The sequence below is a fragment of the Centropristis striata genome, chromosome 11 (assembly GCF_030273125.1).
Source record: "Centropristis striata isolate RG_2023a ecotype Rhode Island chromosome 11, C.striata_1.0, whole genome shotgun sequence".
NCBI lineage: Eukaryota > Metazoa > Chordata > Actinopteri > Perciformes > Serranidae > Centropristis > Centropristis striata.
Genome location: NC_081527.1, coordinates 25,699,408 through 25,721,148, shown reverse-complemented (window position 1 = coordinate 25,721,148; position 21,741 = coordinate 25,699,408). Strand labels below are relative to the sequence as shown.

At 39.5% G+C, this 21,741-nt stretch overlaps 1 protein-coding gene across 1 annotated transcript; it reads right to left on the bottom strand.

Annotated features, from left to right (window-relative positions):
* Positions 1-3,221: 3,221 nt before the first annotated feature.
* cavin4a (caveolae associated protein 4a) lies at positions 3,222-20,250 on the bottom strand. The gene is made up of 2 exons (XM_059345339.1): positions 19,701-20,250; positions 3,222-4,073 (listed from the first exon to the last, which is right to left on the bottom strand). Exons 1-2 carry the CDS (start codon positions 20,106-20,108, stop codon positions 3,495-3,497), a joined length of 987 nt encoding a protein of 328 aa, XP_059201322.1. The 5' UTR covers positions 20,109-20,250; the 3' UTR covers positions 3,222-3,494.
* Between the last annotated feature and the right edge of the window lie 1,491 nt (positions 20,251-21,741).

Here is a 21,741-nt window from a genome sequence, read left to right as displayed (position 1 = left end):
AAATGTAATAAATAAATAAACACCTTGATGTGTTTTTTTTATCTTGTGACAAAGTTTTAGATTTTAATGTAGGTTTATTTCAGAGAGATAATTACATAAAAATTGCAGTAACGATAAAATCCAACTCAAAACCAAAGCAGACTGTGATACAGTGCAGCCTTGTATTCCTTCATTGTGTTGAATAGTGAAGACAAGAATAATAAAAAAAATATATTAGTTTATTTGATAGGGAAATTATTATCTAGATAGTGATTAAGTGTCAGTTAAAGTAAAAAAGTGAGATAAAATTATATTAAGACTAAAATATAACTTTACTTTATAATATTAGGTCTGAAGTGAACAAATCTTTGAATAGAGTTGTTGAACACATTTAAATACACTCATAAAAAAAATCTATTTGAAAATGTTTATTCACTGAAAACAAAATATAAAAGCTGAAATAAGACAACAACATTGTACTTACTGCTTTACTATTAGAACCTTTTACATAGCTGTAAAAAGTTAGCAATGCAAAACCAGAGTGCAGTAACTACAATTTTGGGGTCAAAGGTCAAATAAATATTCATGTTTTTTAAGCATAAAATCATCATCAATACATGTAGAAATAAGTGTTATATCACTTGCCTACCTATAACCCATTTTGCTGGCCAGTTAAAAAATGTGTAAAAAAACTTTAAAGCAGTTTTTCTCAGTTTTACCCTTTGCGTAGTTACTACAGTTAGACTTTGTAGGGCAGAAATGTTCCAGAGTGGGTTGGGGTTCAGAGGGTTAAATAACCTACTTCAGATGTTTTACTCAAGCTGCTTGGTTAAAATACAGAATACAGGTCTTGATACAAAACTCCGCAGACAAGTTTTAATTATTGATCTGATATTAATTTATTTTGCCCTCAGGAGCTAAAATAACCTGATGTTGGTCTAAAAGTTGCTCCATAAATGCTCCAAAATGTCTTGTTGAAAATTATAGTCTGGTTCCTTTTTGACAAGGGATGCAATGAATAAACATTTTATCATAAGCTAACATAAAACAAACAAACAAACAAAAAAACCCACAAACAACCATGAATTGCTTTTTGTTTTTGTGTTTTTATCCAGCGAACCAGATCATACAGGTTTCATGAGAACTTTATTCATATAAAATGCTGCTTGTACATCACAGGGCCAAAACAACAACACAAGTCCTCAATCAGCTGTTTTTCTTTGTGAAGCATTCAAACTGGATTGAGATGATTGTAAAAATAACAAGAAAACACAATGTGGAAACTGAGCTGTAATCAAAAATGAAAAAAGTAAATATATGCAAGAGATGAAACCTTGTTAAAATGTTCAAACCAAATACAAACCAACATCACATCAGCACAGTTTCACTCACCAGCAAAAGAAATAAAGTTTAAAGCTTTGCAGGAAGTATATTTTTCAGAATAATACTAATGTATAACAACAGCACTATATAAGCTTCTGCAGAAAGTTTGAAGTATCTAAAAAGTCCTGAAATCCTCCTGATGAAAGCGGAACTAATCGCTCCAAGAGAACACAGTCAGCGCGCTCACTGGACTTCAAAAGAAACTATGAATATCAAGCAGCAAAATTAAAACATTCATATGCCGAAATTCAGCCGTGCTCGCAAAGCTTTGAAGCCGCCAACACCTCGTCTCACACCGCCTTAAATCAACTACACCCACTTTAAAAAGAGTAATTACAGCCCAATGTATAGAAGCTGCACACCACAACTGGCTCTAAGGGACTGTGTTGCTAAAAAGTTCATGCAAAGTTTTTTATTCTTAGTTCTATCACCTGCTGCTCAACCAGACTTAAAGCTGCACTGGACAAAGATTCAGGCTACGTTTACATGATGACGGTGTGAACAGAAGACGCGAAAGTGGCGTTGCGTCTTCACTTTTTATTCCGCGTTTGGACGAGCGTTTTCAGGAGGAAATGTGCTGCATATGGTGACGCTAAAGTGTGTTTAATTCGATAAAAGCGATAAGAGCATCTTTGGGCATGTGGAAGTTTTCACGCCACGTATTTTCATCAGCTACTCCTTCCACAAAGTTCTCCACCATCACTAGATCTCCCAGGTCTCCTCCAAAGCCGTCTGGCTCGCCTCCGGCCAATTGGTGCATCCAAAATGTGATGGAGGTAATTCCAGATCCTTCTCTGTTCACTAATGCTATCTGTACATATCCTGTACATTTGGTGGAAAGACTCCTGTAAGTTTATTAGAGCTGCCAGAGCAGCTTGAAGGTCCCACGCATGGAAATAATCCCACGTGTTTGTTTATTTCCCTGTACTGGAGCATGTATGCGACGTAAACGCGTACGTGATGTGAGCAGATCTGAGCAGAGTTTTGTGTCTTGGCAGTGTAGATGGACACGCTACGGTGGAGCGGATTACAGTTTTACACTCTGGAGGATGGTTTTACATTTTTGCGTTTTGAAGCCCTGAAAACGCCGTCACCGTCTAAACGAAAGGCACTTCACATAAAATATTTTTTCGTTTTTACCCGCAATCGTCCTGGGGTAAATGGAGCATTAGTCAAACCCACCTAACTTAAATTTTAAGATACAAAGATACAAAATCAGTCAGGAAGAATTCTGAGTAAATGAAAATTCAGAATGATGCAGCAGAAGTTTTTTTAATATTTCTGAATGAAGGAGGCAGAAAAAGCTTGAGTTTGAATATTTCCCTTAGTGGAAACTTATATGTGATATTACAGAGGGACTTGTTCATGTGTTGTTAATCTACTGTAGCAGCAGATGGAGAGTGAGCTGTACCCAGCATGCTGTTACGCTGTAACAGATCCCACCTACCCTGTGCTTTAATAATCCAATATATTAATTTTTTACCCTTCCACGATCAACTCTCTGCACCTGAACTCTTAATTCAGTGCTTGTGCAGCATTTCTGGGTCTTGTTGTCTGGTGCAGCTTTAAAGTCTATCTACGCAATCACTGAACTCTGTCACCTTTCTTACTATTTTTCATACAGAAACCAGTCTGAAATTGAATCCGCCTTATTTTTATTTCCTCAGCAGGCGTCTCAGAGACCAGCTGAGGCCTGCAGCGACCAGATTTCACCTCCTCTCCTCACCTCTGTCTTTTTTAGCAGTATGTACAACATTATATGTACATTGAGATAAAATATCAATACATGAACTTAGATCAACATCCACTTTCTGTTTTTTTCCTTCCTGTCATCATGTGCAAAAAACCTCATGTCTCTGAAACTTGGACTCGCAAATTAGTCAAACAAACCTTATTTTCTTCATCTTAAATAAAGATTCTCACATAACAGATAACATCTGACGGAGAAACTGGACTTGGATCAACACCCTGAAATAGATTTATTAAGAACGAGTCCATAATCAGAGTCTTTGGTGTCAGCACCGATTCTCATCTCAAAAACCTTTAATATATTCTAGAAAATAGAAATGTTCCTCTTCGATGTCGACCCATCACAGACTTTCTTTTCCTCTGCATTGTGTCCTGCCTTTTCTCTACTTCCTGTAATCCTCTTCTCCTATCCTGGTGGCGCCCGCCTCCTCCACAGGCCCCTCCCTCTTGGTTTCCATTGCAACCTCGGTGTAGGCGACCGGCTTCTCGGCGTCCGGTGCGTCGGCCTCGGCCTCAGGCTCGGCGCCCTCCTGGCCCTCCGCCACGGCTCTCTCCTTCTTCAGCTTGATGCGGAAGGTCTCTTTGTTGGGAGCTTTCTTGGCGATGTTCTCCTTCAGGCGCTCTCCAGACTGCTTCAGGCGCTCACCGGCTTGATGCATCTTGTCCCTCCGCTCGGGCGGCAGCACCTTCTCGCCCAGGTTGTGGAACTTGGTGCCCAGGTTGTCTTTGGTTTTGCTCATTTTTTCCTTGGAGAAGGCGGCCTTCAAGGTCTCCGTGCTCTTCACCATCGACTTCTTGATGCGTGCGGCTCGCGAGGGGTCCGCCTCCTCCACACTCAGGTATTCCTCGTCGGAGGAGAGGTCCAGCGGGACGTCGTAGGAGTCAGGCTCGATCTCCAGCCCGTCCAGGCCACCTCCTTTGGGAGACTTGGTGACGGCGACTGATGGGACCTCAGCCTCCCCCTGCAGATGAAACAGACAGGACAGAGAATGGTCAGGACAGCAAGACAGACATCGAGACGGGAAGAAGAGTAAAATCATCAGTTTATACCCAGGTATGAGCCTCAAAAAAATGTTAGAAAAGAGTCAAACTTGACGTCAAACAGAATACGGCCGTAACTAATTTTGCAGATAATTTCTTTAAAAATATAAATAATATACATTAAATATCTGTATTAAAAAACAACAACAACAACACATACCTGGAGAATGACTTAATTTTTTAAAAACTTTTTTTAAAATGGACCTGCACTTATATAGCGCTTTTCCAGTCGCTCTGCGACCACTCAAAGCACTTTACACTACAGACTACATTAATTCACCCATTCACACACACATTCATAGAGAGGCTTCCCTAAATGGTGCCACCTGCAACCATTGTCACCATTCTCACACCGATGAACACAGCATCGGGAGCAATTTGGGGTTCAGTATCTTGCTCAAGGATACTTCAACATGTAGGCTGCCATGGTCGGGGACCAACCCTCCGATCGGTGGGCAACCCGCTCTACCAACTGAGCCACAGCCGCCTACGATTTCTTTTTACATTTATGTACATTCAATGTAAAGTTTTACTTTAAACAAAACTTTTTTTTACTTTATGACGGTAAGTGTTTGGCAACTTTTGCTGCAATACTTCTTGCTATTTTTCCCCATTAAATTTAAGTTTTACTTACAAGACCATTAAACAATTAAATATTACTGAAGGCAAAAAAAAGGCATTTGCTCCTAACGTAGAAAAAACAAGAAAGATGTTCTTGGGATACTGTTTAAAACTTAAATAAAATAAAATACATAAACTTTTAAAGTGTATATTTACGAAAAAAAATAAAATGTATCAGTTTGAACATTAAAACATAGTGTCAACTGGATATACATATATTTTGTTAGAAAGGGTTATCAAATTATTGCATTCTTTTCTGCATAGTTGGATTTTTTTACGAGTTTTGCATTAGTAGGTGCATTTCCATCTACCTGTTTTTATGCATATTTTCAATTTGCACATTAAAAAAACCTGAGTGGAAACAATATATTATCAAAAATTCTGAAAAAGACAAAGAAATGTCATAGTTGGTGTCTCGATAAACGCAAAATGTGGCAAAGTGCATTTAATATTCGAGTGGCGCTCTTATTATCTTGTTGTGATTTCTTTTTCTGTAATAGTAAAATGGTTATTTTAGCTGGAGAACTGGTGCAGCTTATCTCAATAAACCAGTAAATCAATCAACCAACTCCTAATAATCTTATAACAGTACTGAAAGAAAACAAGCATTCATTTGCTGCTTTTTTTGCTGATTTAAAAAAAAAAAGGTTAAAATTTCGATACATTTAAATGAAAACTTGGCTGATGTGATGAAGCAGATTTATTTATTCATTCTGGATGTTTTATCCATAAATAGTTTGTTAGTTTGCTTTATTTGTGTACATCACTGAGTACTTATTTCTGACTCTTCTTGCTTATCATGCATCTTGTTTCACTTTAAACCCCCTAATTGTTGTTAATAAATCTTCATGCTGCACATGTTGACATTCCTGTCCCAGAGATGAAACTGATACCTGTCTTCTCATCTGTCTCTTCTGAGCATTATTGATAGGCTGCTGCAGGTCCACATAGAGAACATGATATTCCTGTGAGAGAGCGTGTCAGACCTGCTGCCCCTGAAAACACCCGCATCGTCATGAGATCAAGTTTGATTCTATTTTTACAGACAAGCAGAAAGTGAGACTCCTTCAGACAGGAAGCTGCTGCAGGAACACAAGATGGCCGCTAATAACAAAGACAGCATCTGGTTTTGGCTGCAAGGAGATGTTGGTCAGTCTAGACTGAATATATCAACAATTATTGGCTGGATTATGAGGATATGCAGTTCATTATTCATGTTTCGCTCAGAATGAACTCTAATAACTTGACAGGGGATCCTATGACTTTTTAGCCCCATCATGAGGTCACGTTATCTTTAACTCACTGAAATGAGCACCTGTTTCGATGCTGTATAATAATAGTGGACATAGTCACCATGACATCATGACTGGGAGGCAAACAGCAACCCTGAAGTGTCTTCAGCCTGCAGTCCCTCAAAAATCCAGTAAGGGTCTCCTTTCATAGTGCCGTTTTATGCCGGGACGTTTACGTCTTGCCTGCACTATGAATGCACCAGAAGCGGGATGCTGGGATCAAGTGATCCCACCAATTTTCCGCCTCCAGAGGTAGTCACAGAGGTGGAAAAATGATGGGACTGTTGGCAGCAGGACCACTATGAAAGGACCATCCCAGCAAGGCAGAATATTTGACGTAGCACCTGATGTCTGACACACCTCCCACTTGGTCCAACAATAATCGAATCACTGTTCAGCAGCTGCCGTCGATAACCATGCACAGCGTCAGCCACTTATTGTAAACAAACCGGTATGCTAACTGTGCACAAACTGTCCGCTCCTGATCATAAACAAACCAGCATCGCTAACTGTGCACAGAGTGTCTGCCACTGATTGTAAACAAACCGGTATACTAACTGTGCACAAAGTGTCCGCCGCTGATCGTAAATAAACCTGCATCACAAATTGTCCACTGTGTATCCAGTGCTTATTGTAAACAAACGGCAGTCGCTAACTGAACACATACTAGCCACATTGTACTGCTACAGAGCTAACTTTGTAGCTTATTAGCACTGTGCTACTGTGCAGCACTGCTGCTGCTCTGTCTCACGTCACTACCATCTCCTCCCCATATCCTCCCACCTCGTTCCGCGACGCCAGACTTCACTATGAAAGGGCACAAATATCTCGCCTTTGCGGGATCACCATGAATGCCCTAAGGCGAAAAGCTGGATCTTTCCGGCAATATAGCGGGACATTTGCGGGACCGCACTATGAAAGGGGCTAGTGTCAATACAAACTGAGACTTCTAACTTGATTAATTACCTCAGAAAACATTCTCCTGGCAACATTATTGTCTCAATTGCTAGTTTCAAGTTTTCTTCAAGACAATCTGATGAATCTGATGTTAATGTGTAAATAATGGTACATTAGATCAGTAGTTCTCAACCTTTTTGAGTCGCGACCCCGAATTTAACATGCATGTTGTCTGTGACCCCCGCTCACTGAACAGAATCTCCATGCACAGTTCAGATCATACAAACTCAGTTGATACGACGTATTTTGGACAAATAATGAGCAGCTTCAAGCCAGAGACTCCTTGTAAAGGTATAACTTGCTACTTTGGCATTTGTCAAAAAAGACACAAAATGGCCCAAAAAAGAAACAAAATGACCAAAAAAGACACAAAATGACTAAAAAAGACACAAACTGACCACAAAATGATAAAATAAGACACAGAATTAACAAAAAAAGACACAAAATGACAAAAAACCCCACAAAATGACACAAAAAAGACACAAAATGACAAACAAATACACAAAATGACAAAAAAAGACATTTAATGGCCAAAAAGACTAAAACATTAACACATGAACACTTTAACACAGTGGAGACAGAGCTGACTTCCAAAATTATTTGGCGACCCCCAGAAATCATCTCGCGACCCCAATTGGGGTCGGGACCCCAAGGTTGAGAATAGCTGCATTAGATGATAAAGCAGGGTATGATTTGGGGTGTGGCTCCCGTTGACTAGCAGGTGGCTAACACAGCAAGCAAACAGCGGACTTTCACCTGAAGAACCAAATGCTCATATGAGTCTATGGGTGGTGCTGACAAACAGTCTATTCTGTCATTTAGGTTAGAGATCTTGTTGGGATAGAAGCAGAAACAATGAGTATCCACGGCACTGTGGACGTCTATACAGAACTTTGACGCTTTTACCGTGTTTTTTCACTTCATCAAAGTTTGTTTCAACATTTTGTTCATTTAAAATGTCTTGTTCAGTGTTTGGTTGGACTAAAAGACTCCAAGGAGACGCTGTTCAGTTCCTCTGGTAAAATATGGAAAAATGACAAAAAAAGTAATAGAAGAGCAACAAAAGACATAGAATCACTAAAAAAGCCAAAATTACAAAAAAATACGAAAAATATTTTTTTTAAAGTGAAAAAATACAAAAAAGACATACAATTACAGAAAAATTACCAAATAATGATCAGAAAGTACACACAATTACTCCAAAAAGTCATAACAGAGCAACAAGAGACATAAAATGACATGAAATACAAAAAACAACAACACAAAATTACAAAAAAAAGACTAAAAATACTTAGTAATAAAATAGTAACAAAAAACAAAATGACCAAGTAACATATATTTACTTTTAGCTTTAACTATTTATTTTTAGATACAGCCGTCTTCGCTCCTCCACAGTCCAAAAATGTTCTCTCCTGGTTTCAACAAACAAAGATGGAGACAGACGTAACACTGAACTCAATGCTTCAAACGGGCCACAAACCAACAGGGGACGTCAACCTGACTACGACTATTAAACCCATTATTCAAACATGTAATAACATTGGAACTGTGTGAACGTTACTTGTTAAAGATTAAAAATGATAACATTTTTACCAAACTCTGTCACAACATGTGATGAGAAGTCTTCAAGCCAAATACATTTTTGTAAATAATCAGTCAAAAGGAGAAGAAAAGATTAAAAACATTTGAGCTAATGGGATCAACATGACATAAATATCTTTGAGGTAATACCGTGGCAAGTATTAGTTTTGATCATTGTACCCTCTTTCTCACTTTCTTAAATATATGCCCAGCATGTTCCTCCATGTTTCCGATTTTTTCCCGATGGCCGACTCCTGCAGGAGCCTCCTCCCAGACCTGCTCCACCTGCTGCGCCCTACAGGTGACTTTGGATGTGAAAGCCAATTAATCCTAATTAAACTGCGGCCACCTGCAGCGATCACACTCATTAATCAGGGAGAGTCATCAGAGCGCGTCCAGACGCTGTAAATGACACAACAATCACACCAGCAGGGAATGTGGGTCAAGACACGTATTAATAACCCGAGGCGGTGGAGGAAAAGAGAGAGTTTGATTTTACAAACATTAACACACTCATCAGGGTATCTGAAGAGTTAATGATGCCTCGCTCCACCACAGACTGGGTATGGAAGCTCATTTTTTGGCTAATTTTCCGATAAACTTTCTCGGAATTATGACTGACACTGTAAAAAACCGTTGTAGAAATTACAGTAAAACACTGTCAAATTGCATCAGAAATCAGAGGTGTGATATCACTTATTCATAACCAGTTGTCTGTACAAGCAAAGATCACTTTATACCATTTAAAAAAATGCTTGGGAGGAAGACCTGGGCTTAGAATTGTCGATGGACCAATGGAAGATTGCACAGAGGAATGTCCACACCTCCTCCATTTGTGCTAGACACGGCCTCATACAGTTACAGGTTTTGCATAGAGCCCATCTCTCCAAAGTTAAGATTAGTAAAATGTACCCAGATACAGATCCACTATGCCAGCTATTCTCAACCTTGGGGTCGGGACCCCAATTGGGGTCGCGAGATGATTTCTGGGGGTCCCCAAATCATTTTGGAAGTCATCTCTGTCTCCACTGTGTTAAAGTGTTCATGTGTTAATGTGTTTTTGGTCACTAAATGTCTTTTTTTGGTCATTTTGTGGGTTTTTTTTGTTTGTCATTTTGTGTCTTTGTGTCTTTTTTGGTCATTCTGTGTCTTTTTTTGATCATTTTGTGGTCAATTTGTGTCTTTTTTGGTCATTTTGTTTCATTTTTTGGTCATTTTGTGTCTTTTCTGGTCATTTTGTGTCTTTTTTGGTCATTTTGTTTCATTTTTTGGTCATTTTGTGGTTTTTGTTGGTCATTTTGTGTCGTTTTTGGTCATTTTCTGTCTTTTGTTGGTAATTTTCTGTCTTTTCTCGTCATTTTCTGTCTTTTTTTGATCATTTTCTGTCTTTTTTGGGTGATCTGAACTGTGCGTGTGAGATTCTGTTCAGTGAGCGGGGGTCGCGGACAACATGCATGTTAAATTGGGGGTCGAGACTCAAAAAGGTTGAGAACTACTGCACTATGCGACCGATGCAAGACTCACCTAGCCACATTGGCACATATGTTTTGGCCGTGCCCAAAGCTGTCACAGTTCTGGACTTCAATTTTCAGGACTTCTTCAGACTGCTTTGGGCACGTACTAGACCCGGACCCGGTTTTGTCCACTTTTGGAGTGGCAGGGGAGAACATCACCCTCACAGGATCTAATCTAATTGTGGCCAGATTTACAACCTTACTAGTCCGTAGGCTGATTTTGTTGAACTGGAAACAGGAAATCCCACCATCTTATACAATGTGGAGGAGGGATGTTTTGCAACACCTTGCTTTAGAAAAGCTCAGATTTACCCTTTGAGGCTCGGAAGAGAGTTTCCACAAAACTTGGCGATCCTTTATAGAGTTAGTGGCTGGTTAGTCTTCACTCCCTTGGTCTTTTTTCTTTCTTTTTTCCTATTTCTTTTCACCATGTAAACTGTACAGCCTTATATATCTGTACAAATGACTGAATGACTGACAGTAAATGATAGACGTATAGGTAACACAGTGGTAACTTAGTATTTTTCATTTTATTTTATTTTGTTATTTTTTACTTTTTTTGGTGTATTCCTTGTCTGCGTGCTGTGCTATTTGTTTATTTTTTCCCCTTTTCTGTGGTTTGTCATGTGAGTGCTTTATGTGGGAAATAAAACAGTAATAAAAAATAATTTTTTTTTATCAGAAATAGGTTGTAAAATTAAACATTGTACATCACCGTAGTAAATACTTTTAATTACTGTAAATCAAAGAATATCATAAAACTCTAAATTCCACTGCCATAAACTGTAGAAAACACACAGTTGGCTGTAAAAATATAAAATTCGAAAGTAAAATTAATGGAGAAATACCATGATGACACAATTACCCTGAAAGTAATGGGATTATTCAGTAAAAATTACAGTTGTTGCTGATATTTACATTTACATACGATCACTGTATTTTTACGGTGAAGTAAAAAGGTATTTACCGTAAATTAAACAGATTTTTTTTTTTACAGTGCAGTGTCATACAACCAACTAGCAAGAATAAATGTTGCAAGTTTTACGTTTCTGCAAACCTCAGATGTGTTGAATCTCATTGTGACACGTGGCGCTGTTTTAAAAAACAATTAGGCTGAGGCCGCTCTCACATCTAACATGTGTTTCATCTGGTCTGTTGGACAGAATTTTCTTTTTTTTTTTTCGTAAATTTGATATTTTTTCTTGTAAATTTGTGGGTTTTTTGGTCCTAAATGTGTGATTTTTTTCTTGTCATAAATTTGTAACTTTTTTGTTGTTAATTTGTAACCTTTTTCTCATAAAATATGTTACTAAATGTTTTTTCCCGTAAATTTGATAATTTTTTTCTCATAAATTTGTAACTTTTTTCTCAAATATGTAACTTCCTGTAATTTGAGATTATTTTTTTCCATGTGAGTTGTTTTTTTTGCGTTTTTCATTTGACCTTTCTTTTTTAGAAGCGAGTCTCTGACTTTAATGTATTGTTGTATTATTCTGTGGCTAAATCATTGTTCACACTTTGTTTATAATTTAATAATTTAACATGATTGTGGTCTGGAAATTTGTATTAAAAGTTCTAAATGGTTCTTGGAGCAGCCTGCAGACGCAATTCTGGATGTTCCAGCTGCTGCAGCGTTGCAAGGTCCATCCATCCATCCATTTTCTTCCGCTTATCCGGGGCATGTCGCGGGGGCAGCAGGATAAGCAGGGCATTCCAGACGTCCCTCTCCCCAGCCACAACGTCCAGCTCCTCCTGGGGGACCCCGAGGCGTTCCCAGGCCAGGAGAGAGATATAATCCCTCCACCGTGTTCTGGGTCTTCCCCGGGGCCTCCTACCAGTTGGACGTGCCCGGAACACCTCTAACGGGAGGCGCCCGGGAGGCATCCTTACCAGATGCCCAAAACTCCTCCAAAGAATCGCCACCTTATCGTGGTGGAGGGGTTTGTGTGCTCCAGTGATCCTGGGAGCTGTGTTGTCGGGAGCAATAGCTCCTGGTAGGGTTTCCCATGGCAAAGTGGTCCCAGGGGAGGGGCCAGACTAAGAGCGATTCAAAAGACCTCTATGAAGCGGATCACGAGAAATCAGAGTACCTCGCCCGGCACGGGTAAACCGGGGCCCCCTCCTGGAGCCAGACCCGGGAGGGGAGCACGCAGGCGAGCGTCTGGTGGCCGGGCTTTTGTCCATGGGGCCCGGCCGGGCTCAGCCCGAAGAAGCGACGTGGATCCGCCGACCTGTGGGCCCACCCCCCGCAGAGTAGGGCATAGGGGTCGGGTGCAGTGGGAGTCGGGCAGCAGGCGAAGGCGGGTACCTGGGCGTGCTGACCCCCGGCTCCAGCGACTAGCTCCGGCGTTGCAAGGTGATTCATAAATATAATTATTAACCATTAGAATTATCATTTTGAGGAAAATTAAAAACCAGGCCAAAATGTTGACAATGCTCCGAAAACCAAATAATCCGGCCTATTAACAGACAAATAGCAGATTCTCACAGGATTAATATCACAGACGACCTCCACATTAATACAAAAGATTAGAACTAATTGCAGAATTTGCAGAACTTGTGGGAAAAACATGCTCTGTGACCTCTTGTTTTAATTGTGTTTATGCTTGTGGAAAGTTTATCTCATAAATATGTCATCGCTCAGCTTCCCTCATTGCCACACAGCAGAAATATCACAAACTAAAAGCCATTAACGGCTGCGGGAGGACCCGCTGTCCTCTGATGTCCGGTGCTGTGAAGAGCAGCCGAGGCAGAGGGGCCCTGGGTGGAAACCGGCAGACATTTATCATTTTCTTATTACTGCCCCGGCCTTCATTATTCAGCCGCTGGCGACGACCGTCTCTAACAAACTGCCTGTTGCTTCCTGGTTAAATGGCCGCAGCTGAAGCTCTATATAAGGAGATGAACCGAGGCCTCAGAATAACCGACAGCACATCAGTCATGAGGAAACTCAACACTGAGGCCGTCTCCTCTGCAGGCGGGACGGAGAGAAAGCCCGAGCCGCCCGGGACCAGACTGAGCTAAACCTGGACACGGAAATACAAAGAGCATACAGGGGGACGAGCTGCTGAGACACACAGTCAGCTCTCAGCAAAGACAGTTGCAGCTACAGTGAAGCTGAGGCCTGGTCCACACATACATACACATTTTAACCCCTTTAAAGCCCCCTTAAAGGTTTGAAAAGTATGTTTTCTTAAAAAAAAACTCTAAGAATGCAAGGTTAACCATAGAAAGAAACTAAAAAATACAGGCTGGCAGAGTTTGAACTTTCTGAGGGTTATAAAAAGTGACCAAAACTAAGCTTAAACTGTTGATATTTCTGTCAGAATCACTTTATTCTACATGTGTCATTTAAAACGTGTCCAAAAATAAAGAGTTTGCACGAACCAGATCCTGTTAAAAACATTAAATTCTGCTCCTCAGACACACTGTGAAGACATGATCGATTCTGCTGAGACGAACAGTCACGTGACAAATATTCACTGAAAATCTGTTTACACAGAGCAGAGAGGAGCGGACAGGAGAGGCTTGAAACATGACAATACTTCAATACGTGTTGTGGATGTGGAGAAAACTTTGCTTTTTTTTTTTTTTATACAATATTTACAACACTTGTGGGCACTTGGAAAAGTGTTTATATATAAATGTAATTTTATTCCAATATCTAAAAAAAAATTTATTAGAGAAATTCTACTTAAAAAAAAAAAAATCAGATTTTTGTCATTCTATTCTAACTGTTATTCTGCACAAAATCATTTTGGAGTTGTTTCCACTTCACAGAGACACAGAGAGTAAAAGTAAAGTAGTTAGTAAAGTGAATCCATTATTCAGAATGAAGATACACGTGTCTTTTGGTAAACACCACCAGAACATAAACACCAACACTATACAATATGACATCCAACATCTAAAACATAGGATTCCCTTCAGTGTCTCTCAGTGCCTCTCTGTGGTTTTTCTCATACGGGAAATACAAAATGATCAGGCTACTTATGATTAAAATGACAGAAACAGACGAAAACATACAGGACTACCTACACACAGACACACAGACACACACACACACACACACACACACAGTTCTTCCAAATAATTATGACCAAATTGTTTTTTTCAACACGGTAAAAAATATTTTTATTCTAATATTCTTAAGGTCAAAGTTCAAAGACGAAAAATACAGAAATGTCCCCAGTGCACGGTGCTACCAATCTTCTTTATCTCATAGACTTCTTCTCTTTGCAGCCTGTGCAGTCGCCCCCTGCTGGTTGTTGGAAAGAATGCAGACACTTTTCAGACCAGGATGTTGCTGCTTTTATTTACCTTTTCGCAACATTGTTGCCGCCATTTTTATCTGATCTTTATTTTTTTAAATTTCACCTTACATTTTCTGTGTTTTAAGAGGCGGTCTTTGTAGCAGCATGTCAGGATGATTGACACCAAGGTAAGAATAGTTTTGGATTATCATTAGTTTTATTTTTATTTCGTTGTGATTTTTTGTTTTCAAATTCAGTTAGTTTTAATTTGTTTTTAGAGTGAGTTTGCTAGTTTGAATTTGTTTTTATTTTTTGAAAAATGCTTAGTTTTAGTTTAGTTTTTATTAGTTATATTGTTAGTTTTAGTTTTTTGTAATGGGGTATTTGTTGGGTGCCAGATTCAATAAGGTATAACACATTAAATGTTTCCTTTGTCTGATCCATCTCAGCCCCAATAAGTTTATTAAGTCATAAAACCAGATAGATGAAATAGATTTAATATCAACCAAAAAGGTTTACGTATGAAAAAAGTTGACGAAAACGAAGGACATTTTCACTATAATTTCAGTTTGTTTTAGTAAGTTTTGTAACCACAAAATACAGTTTCAGTTAGTTATCGTAAGTCTTGTTTTTATTTTTATTTCAGTTAACTAAAATGTTTTTTCAGTTCTAGTTTTCGTTATTTCGTTAGTTTTCATTAACTATAATAACCATGATTAACACCTCCTCTATCAACACATTTTCTCCTGTGATGAGCTGCCGTGTCAGAGCGTGATGGTGGTCGACAGCATTTTATAGCGTGTCCCTGCTGGCAGCGAGTTGAATGCTGTGCTCCCAGAATAGGACCCTCTGTCATGGATCCACAGCAGCTGTTAGCAGCACATAGCGGCCTGGTTGCTATTCTGAAGGCTGGATGTTAACGAGGGCAGCCTTCCTCTGACACACACTGCTCAATGTGGATCTGCAGAGCTCCACATACAAACCACTGATAATCTCTCATATTCTGACAATAGTGCTTTTAAAGGAGCTTTTCTTTTATTATCTTTTATTAGATAAGAAGAAAAATCTGAGGAGAATCTTGTCATTTCAATTTGTAGATGTAAAGAATTTAGGCACAAATTAAAAGATTTTAGTCTGTAGAAAAAATTGAAAATACTGAAAACAGAAGGCCCTGTTTACTCCTTCTCAAGTCACAATGAAACTCATTCTATTAATTTATCTTTAAATATGAATAATGAATTTACCCACTGATAATGATGTCATTCTTTTTTTTTTACTTCATTAAAAAAAGAAGAAACTGAAATATATTAAGTTTAAATTATTATAATATCTTAGTTTTAATGGTAGTTTAAGGGGATAATTAATGGGTAAATGAAAATATTATAATAGTATCAGGTAGTTTTAATGGATTATCTGCACAGTTTAAGTAAAAAAAGCTCTTAAAATGAAACTTTCTGAATAATGGATGCACCTTACCAAACACTTTGAGTGTAGACCAAAAGCCAAATTGCATATAAAAAAAGTTTTAACCCTCTGAACCCCAACAAGCAGTTTCAAGCTGTTCTTTTCACTGCAAAATATAAAATCTATATACATCTAGATGTCCTGAAGTCCTGCAGCAAGTGGTAACAACTTCAACATGTCTTTGTGCAAAATAACATATTTAGAATGACAGAAATCAGAAAAAAAGAAAACAACACAAGTTGATTTTCTCTGGTAAATATTAGTTTTAAAATAATGGAATACAATTAACTGGTATATTAACACATGTTTTCAAGTGCCCACATGTGTCACGAATGTTGTAAAAACTGTTTTCTCCACACATTGTACATATTGAAGTATTGTCATGTTTCCAGCCTCTCCTGTCCTCTCCTCTCTTCTCTGTGTAAACAGATTTTCAGTGAATATTTGTCACATGACCATTGGTCTCAGCAGAATCAAGTCTTCACAGTGTCTCTGAAGAGCAGAATTTAATGTTTTTAACAGGATCTGGTTAGTGCAAATGCTTTATTTTTGGACACGTTTTAAATGACACATGTAGAATAAAGTGATTCTGACAGAAATATAAACATTTTAAGCTTCATTTTGGTCACTTTTTTTTTATAACGGAAAGTTCAAACTCGACCGATAAAGCCTGTTTTTAGTTTGTTTCTATGGCTGTGCATTTTTGGCAATCTTTTAAAGAAAACAGGCGAGCTCATTGGCTTCTTTTAAATCTCTTTTAAAAACTCACTTTTATCGATTGGCCTTCTCTTAAATCCTTTTATTATTGTTGTATGAATACCTTGTTGTGATTGGTGATTTTAAATTTTACATTTTTTAAAAGTTTTTTAATGTAATTTCTTCTTCTTGTTTTATTTTGTTGTTGTCAGTAAATTGTATTTGATATGTTTTATTTCTGTTGTACAGCACCTTGTAACTTGTTTTTGAAAGGTGCTACATCAATAAAGTTATTATTATTATTATTATTATTATTATCATTATTATTATTATTATTATTATCTGTTTCAATACCGCTGGCTGGACAGTTGTTGAGAACATAGGGCTGCTTTGTAAAAACAAGACTTAAGAGTAAAAATGCACCAGTTCACCTCACTATTTCAGTTCTTTATTGTGCTTCAATCGTGCATTTTACTAAAGTTTCAAGTTTCTGTAGATGAATTTCCATGTTGCTGAGGCTCCAGAGCCTCCAGACTGAAATGATATCTCTCCTGCAGCCTGCAGCGTCTTTGATCACCATTAAAAATCGTCTCTCTGTCGTCTGACCAGCTGCTTCCACAGAGAATCCTGAACCTCCAATTTAATGCCATTATAAAGTCTGTCCATCTCCTTAACAACGACAGCCTCCTCAATCAAAGTACTCTCACTCTCTTTGCACTTTTAAAGGATGTCACATGTGTCTGTCTGTAGATAAGAAACCTCATTCTGTTTACTTTTCAAAGAGAAGACTCAAGAGGGATATTTTTTCATGCAGTTGTCGGTTCTGAGGCTCTTGAGTGTTTCAGATTACCACAAATACGTGAACCATCCTGTGTTCATCTGACCTGATTCGGGTTGTTTGCACTCAGGAAGAGAGTGCGCGCTCTCAGCACAATCACCACACTTCCCTATAAACTGCCAGTGTTTCAGAGCTGAGGGCTCTTAAACTTAAATCACCCTTCGTCTCCTCACATTCCGCTCACCCCTCTCACTGCGTCCAGCACTTAATGAATTGAGTCAGAGTTCATTTCAGATAAGATCTGCCTGCCTGGCACGAAGAGTTTGTGCTGCCCAAGGGAATGTATCGACTCTATTTTTTATACTTAACTTAATTATGCTCCAGTTCCTCATAAATGGGAACCTGGATGGGACCTGATCCTGCAGAGTGCAGCTCAGATCACATTCTTATTTAAGTTTTAAAGGTATTTTTTTCTTTAGGGTCTTCACTGTTAAAGCACAGAAAAATGACTTTAGTGTCCTGATAAAAGACACAACTTTCTGCCAAAGTGGTTATTTTGCATGAAGGAAATCTATCTTTGTGTCACTGATTTAATGTGTGTGGGGTTCAGCTGGAAGAAAATAGCTGTGTTTCCACTAGGGGGGGAAAGTGGCCACCGGGAAAGTCTCAGGCCACGCCCTCTCAAAAGTCCTCTCACTCTGCATGTCTCCACTACAAGTTAGCCCCCAGAGGGATTTAGAGACTCTGGAGGTGACGTTTGGTTTTCACCGTTGCTAACTGTGCACAACGTCAGCAGCTGAAAGCAGCATGGCTAATCATGCACAGAGTCTCTGCTGATCATAAACATAGTGATTCGAATAAACGGCATCGCTAATTGTGCAGAGAGTGTCTGGTGCTTGTTGTAAACAAACAGACATTGCTGAGTGAACACCTCCTGTAGCAGCAGCACATACACACTGTACTGCTACAGAGCTAACTGTAGCTAACTGCTGCTAACGGCGGCTCTTCTTAACAAGCCGACTCCTTCTTACTCCTCTTAATGAGCCACTAAGGAGCTGGAGGCTTAGCGGCTCGTTAAGAAAAGTAAGAAGCTGGATTTGTCTCCAGTCGCTTTCTTGAAAAATAGTCGCTAAGCAGGCTGTTTTCAGGGGAGAAAAAAGACCCTGCTCTTCTACAGGGACGAAAAAAGTCCCGACAAAGCCGGCTCTGGACTGCTCGTATTCAAGTTAGGGGTGTTTTGGTGAGTGAGACCCGCCTCATTCTGGGTATTGTCCGGTAGTGGAAACAGCCCTTACGTGGGTGGGGCTCAGCTGGAAGAAAATGATGGCTGTGCCTGAAATTCCATACACAAAAAAGGTGAAGTTTTTAGATATACATGTATATTAGTCGTATTGATGAAAATCAGGTTGTAGCTCGCAGTCTACTTTACCAACTTTACTCCGGCATTGATAGAAGCATAATTTCTTTATTTTTCATTAGATTTGTTTAATTTTTATTGACTTTTTTTCTGTGTCACGCTGTTTTTTGTGTTATCTCACAATGCTTCATCTTTATGTGCGTGATTCAGATTTTTTTTAAATTTTGATATGGTGTATGTTTGTTGGAACACTGAAATCCAGCTCTGTAATGAGATTTACAACAATGTCATTGGTTCTGACAGTAAGTAAGTGGAAGACACAAAAAAATTAACTAATAAAGTAATTGATTACGAGATTTAGGCTCATTTAAATGACGACGTGATCACAGATTTATTCTAACAATTTATTCTACCGATGGGGTTGATTGGTGATATCAGTGGTTATCAGTTTGTGAACATCAGCCCTCACAGACTCACTGAACTAAACCAGTCTGAGAAGAAGGAAAAAGGTTGATGTTAAAAGTTTGACACGACCAACCTGTTCTCACAAAATAAAGTGAGATGACCACAACTTCTTAACACCAAAATCCGTGCTGGTGGCACGTAATGTGTGAAAATGACTCGAAACAGTGCAGCCCCACAGCCCCTAAAATAACTACTTTATTACTTTATTTTATTTTATTTTGTTTGCTTGTTTTTATTCAGGTTTTTTTTTACGTATTTGCCAAACAAGTATTGCTGTCAACTTAATTTACTTGTTTCTTTTGTTTTTTATTGTGTAAGTATGTCCTCATAAATCCCAATGAGATCATTATAGAAATATAATATAAAACAATAAATCTTTTGACAGATTTACTGATGGGTCATCGATCATTTGAGTTCTAAAAGAATATGAGAACTTGGCTCCTCAGGTCTCAATTCAATTACATTTAATATATATAAACCAGAATCACACATTTGCAGGATACGACTCCTTGACCTTTGACCCTCACAGCAGACAAGGAAAAAACTCCTAAAAAAAAATCGCTCTCTCACCTGATAGATGACGACGCGGAACTTGTTGCGGGTGAGCAGCTCGTCCTGCGTGGATTCAACCTTCTTGACACGGACATTTTGCTTCTCGACGCGCGTCCGCACCTCCTTGACATTGGCGCTGACCTTCCGGGTCTTCTGCAGGAGCTTCTCCACCGTGCCGCTGGTGTCATTGTGGTCCTTGGCCAGTTTGAGGACGTCGCCCTGGATGTTCTTGATGTTGTTCTCCAGGTCCAGCTGGCGCTCCTCCATACGCTGCTGGCAGGACTGCACGTTGTCGATGATGCCCGCCACACGCTCCAGCAGAGACAGGATGGTCAGGGCGCTGATGGGGTTCCCGTCCGCGTCCTCCACCCCGATGATCTCCAGCTTCTCCTGGACCCCCGCCGTGCGGTACTTGTGCTGATCCATCGCAGGGCTTCGATGTGTGGAGAAGATCTGGCTCTTGTTTGAAGCTTGCAGGTGTGTGCTTTGGTTTGGGAAAGGGGACCAGGACCAGGAGCGTGGCAACACCCAACCACTGTGACCCAGAGTGAGGTCTGGAGACAGGAGAGAGAGGAAACTTCACCTACCCCTTTTAAAATAGGCTGCAGGAACCAAAGGGAACCTGAACTTAGCCTCATGTGGAGGTGGGCCAGAGGGGTGCGGCAGCACTCACACGGACCCCCCCCCCCGGCTAAAAATAAAAACTCTTTGTAAGGCGACACTCTGACATTTTGGGAAGAGGCAAAGCAGAGGATGATGGAAACCCCCATCCAGCTCCTGCCCTGCTTTGTTAGTCTCACGCAGACTGATTGCTAATTTTCCGCACATATGTTCATGCAAGCAGCTGCAGAACATGTTCATCAACAGCAGCTCCAGAGTCTCTGCAGCTCTGCAGTGAATCTAAAGTAGCCCCAGTTGTCTGGTCTGATTACACACTGCTGGAATGTTTTTGGGGGATTAAACTTTGCGCCGCTGCCCTTTTTCGCTTTCCCCTGGGCAGCGGAGTCCAAACATTGACTCAGACTGAGATCTGAAGCTCTTTATAGAGAGGAGTGTCAAAGTGATACCGTTTTAACACTTGTTCCACTGAACAGCCAGCACACACACATTCTTCTGTTCTGAGCAGTATATGTGCTCAGTGCAGTGATTAATTGTTGGTCTTCAGCTCGCAGTTTGACAAAGTCATGAACTTGCTTTGTCATCCATTCATAACAATGTGTGGAGAAATATTCAGCGTCCATAAATACACACATGAACATGCTAAAAATATCTGACTGCTGATCCACTAAACTCTGTCATGATGAGCTTTAGTGACTTCCTCCCACGCAGTGACATGTCGGTTTAGAGAAGGGCTCGCAATAATTAATAAGCAAAAAGCAAAAATATGGATAATTTTTTTTCGAGACTGGTCTCCCGTCAAAAACGACAATACAGGGTGTTTGTACAGGCAGCAGAATACAACTCGTATTAACATTTTATAAACTCTTTTTCAGCCGATGTTACAAAATGTTGTGCGTGCATTCTGGCAACAGAAGTGGTGTTTTTCTCCAGTCGTTCTGACTGATCAAGAAGCATTCATAAGCATTTATAAACTGTTCCTAGCATCAACATGTCTGGTTGTTGCGTATACGGTTTTACGAATCGCTATTCCACCGCTGGACTAAAGTTTTATAGGATTCTGACAGGATCACGACCATTTCAGAGCAACCAGCAGCGTCTGTGGCTGCAGGAGATTAAACGTGTGGACTGGAACTTTAGTCCAGCGGTGGCATAGCGATTCATACAGCCGTATACACAACAACCAGACAAGTTGATGCTGGGAACAGTTTGTAAATGCTTATAAATGCTTATAAATGAACTCTACAAGATTAATTATCTAACACTTCTAAATCTAAAGTTGTTTTTTTTTTATCTTGGTAAGAAACAAATAATTTGCAGTGCACTCTGCTCGGGCCAGTTCATCGCTGCTTACAGCTTTAATTTATCTTGTTTTAAGAGTCAATTTCTTGTTTTAAGCGTTCAACATGCTTATTTCTAGATTTAATCATCTTAATTTAAG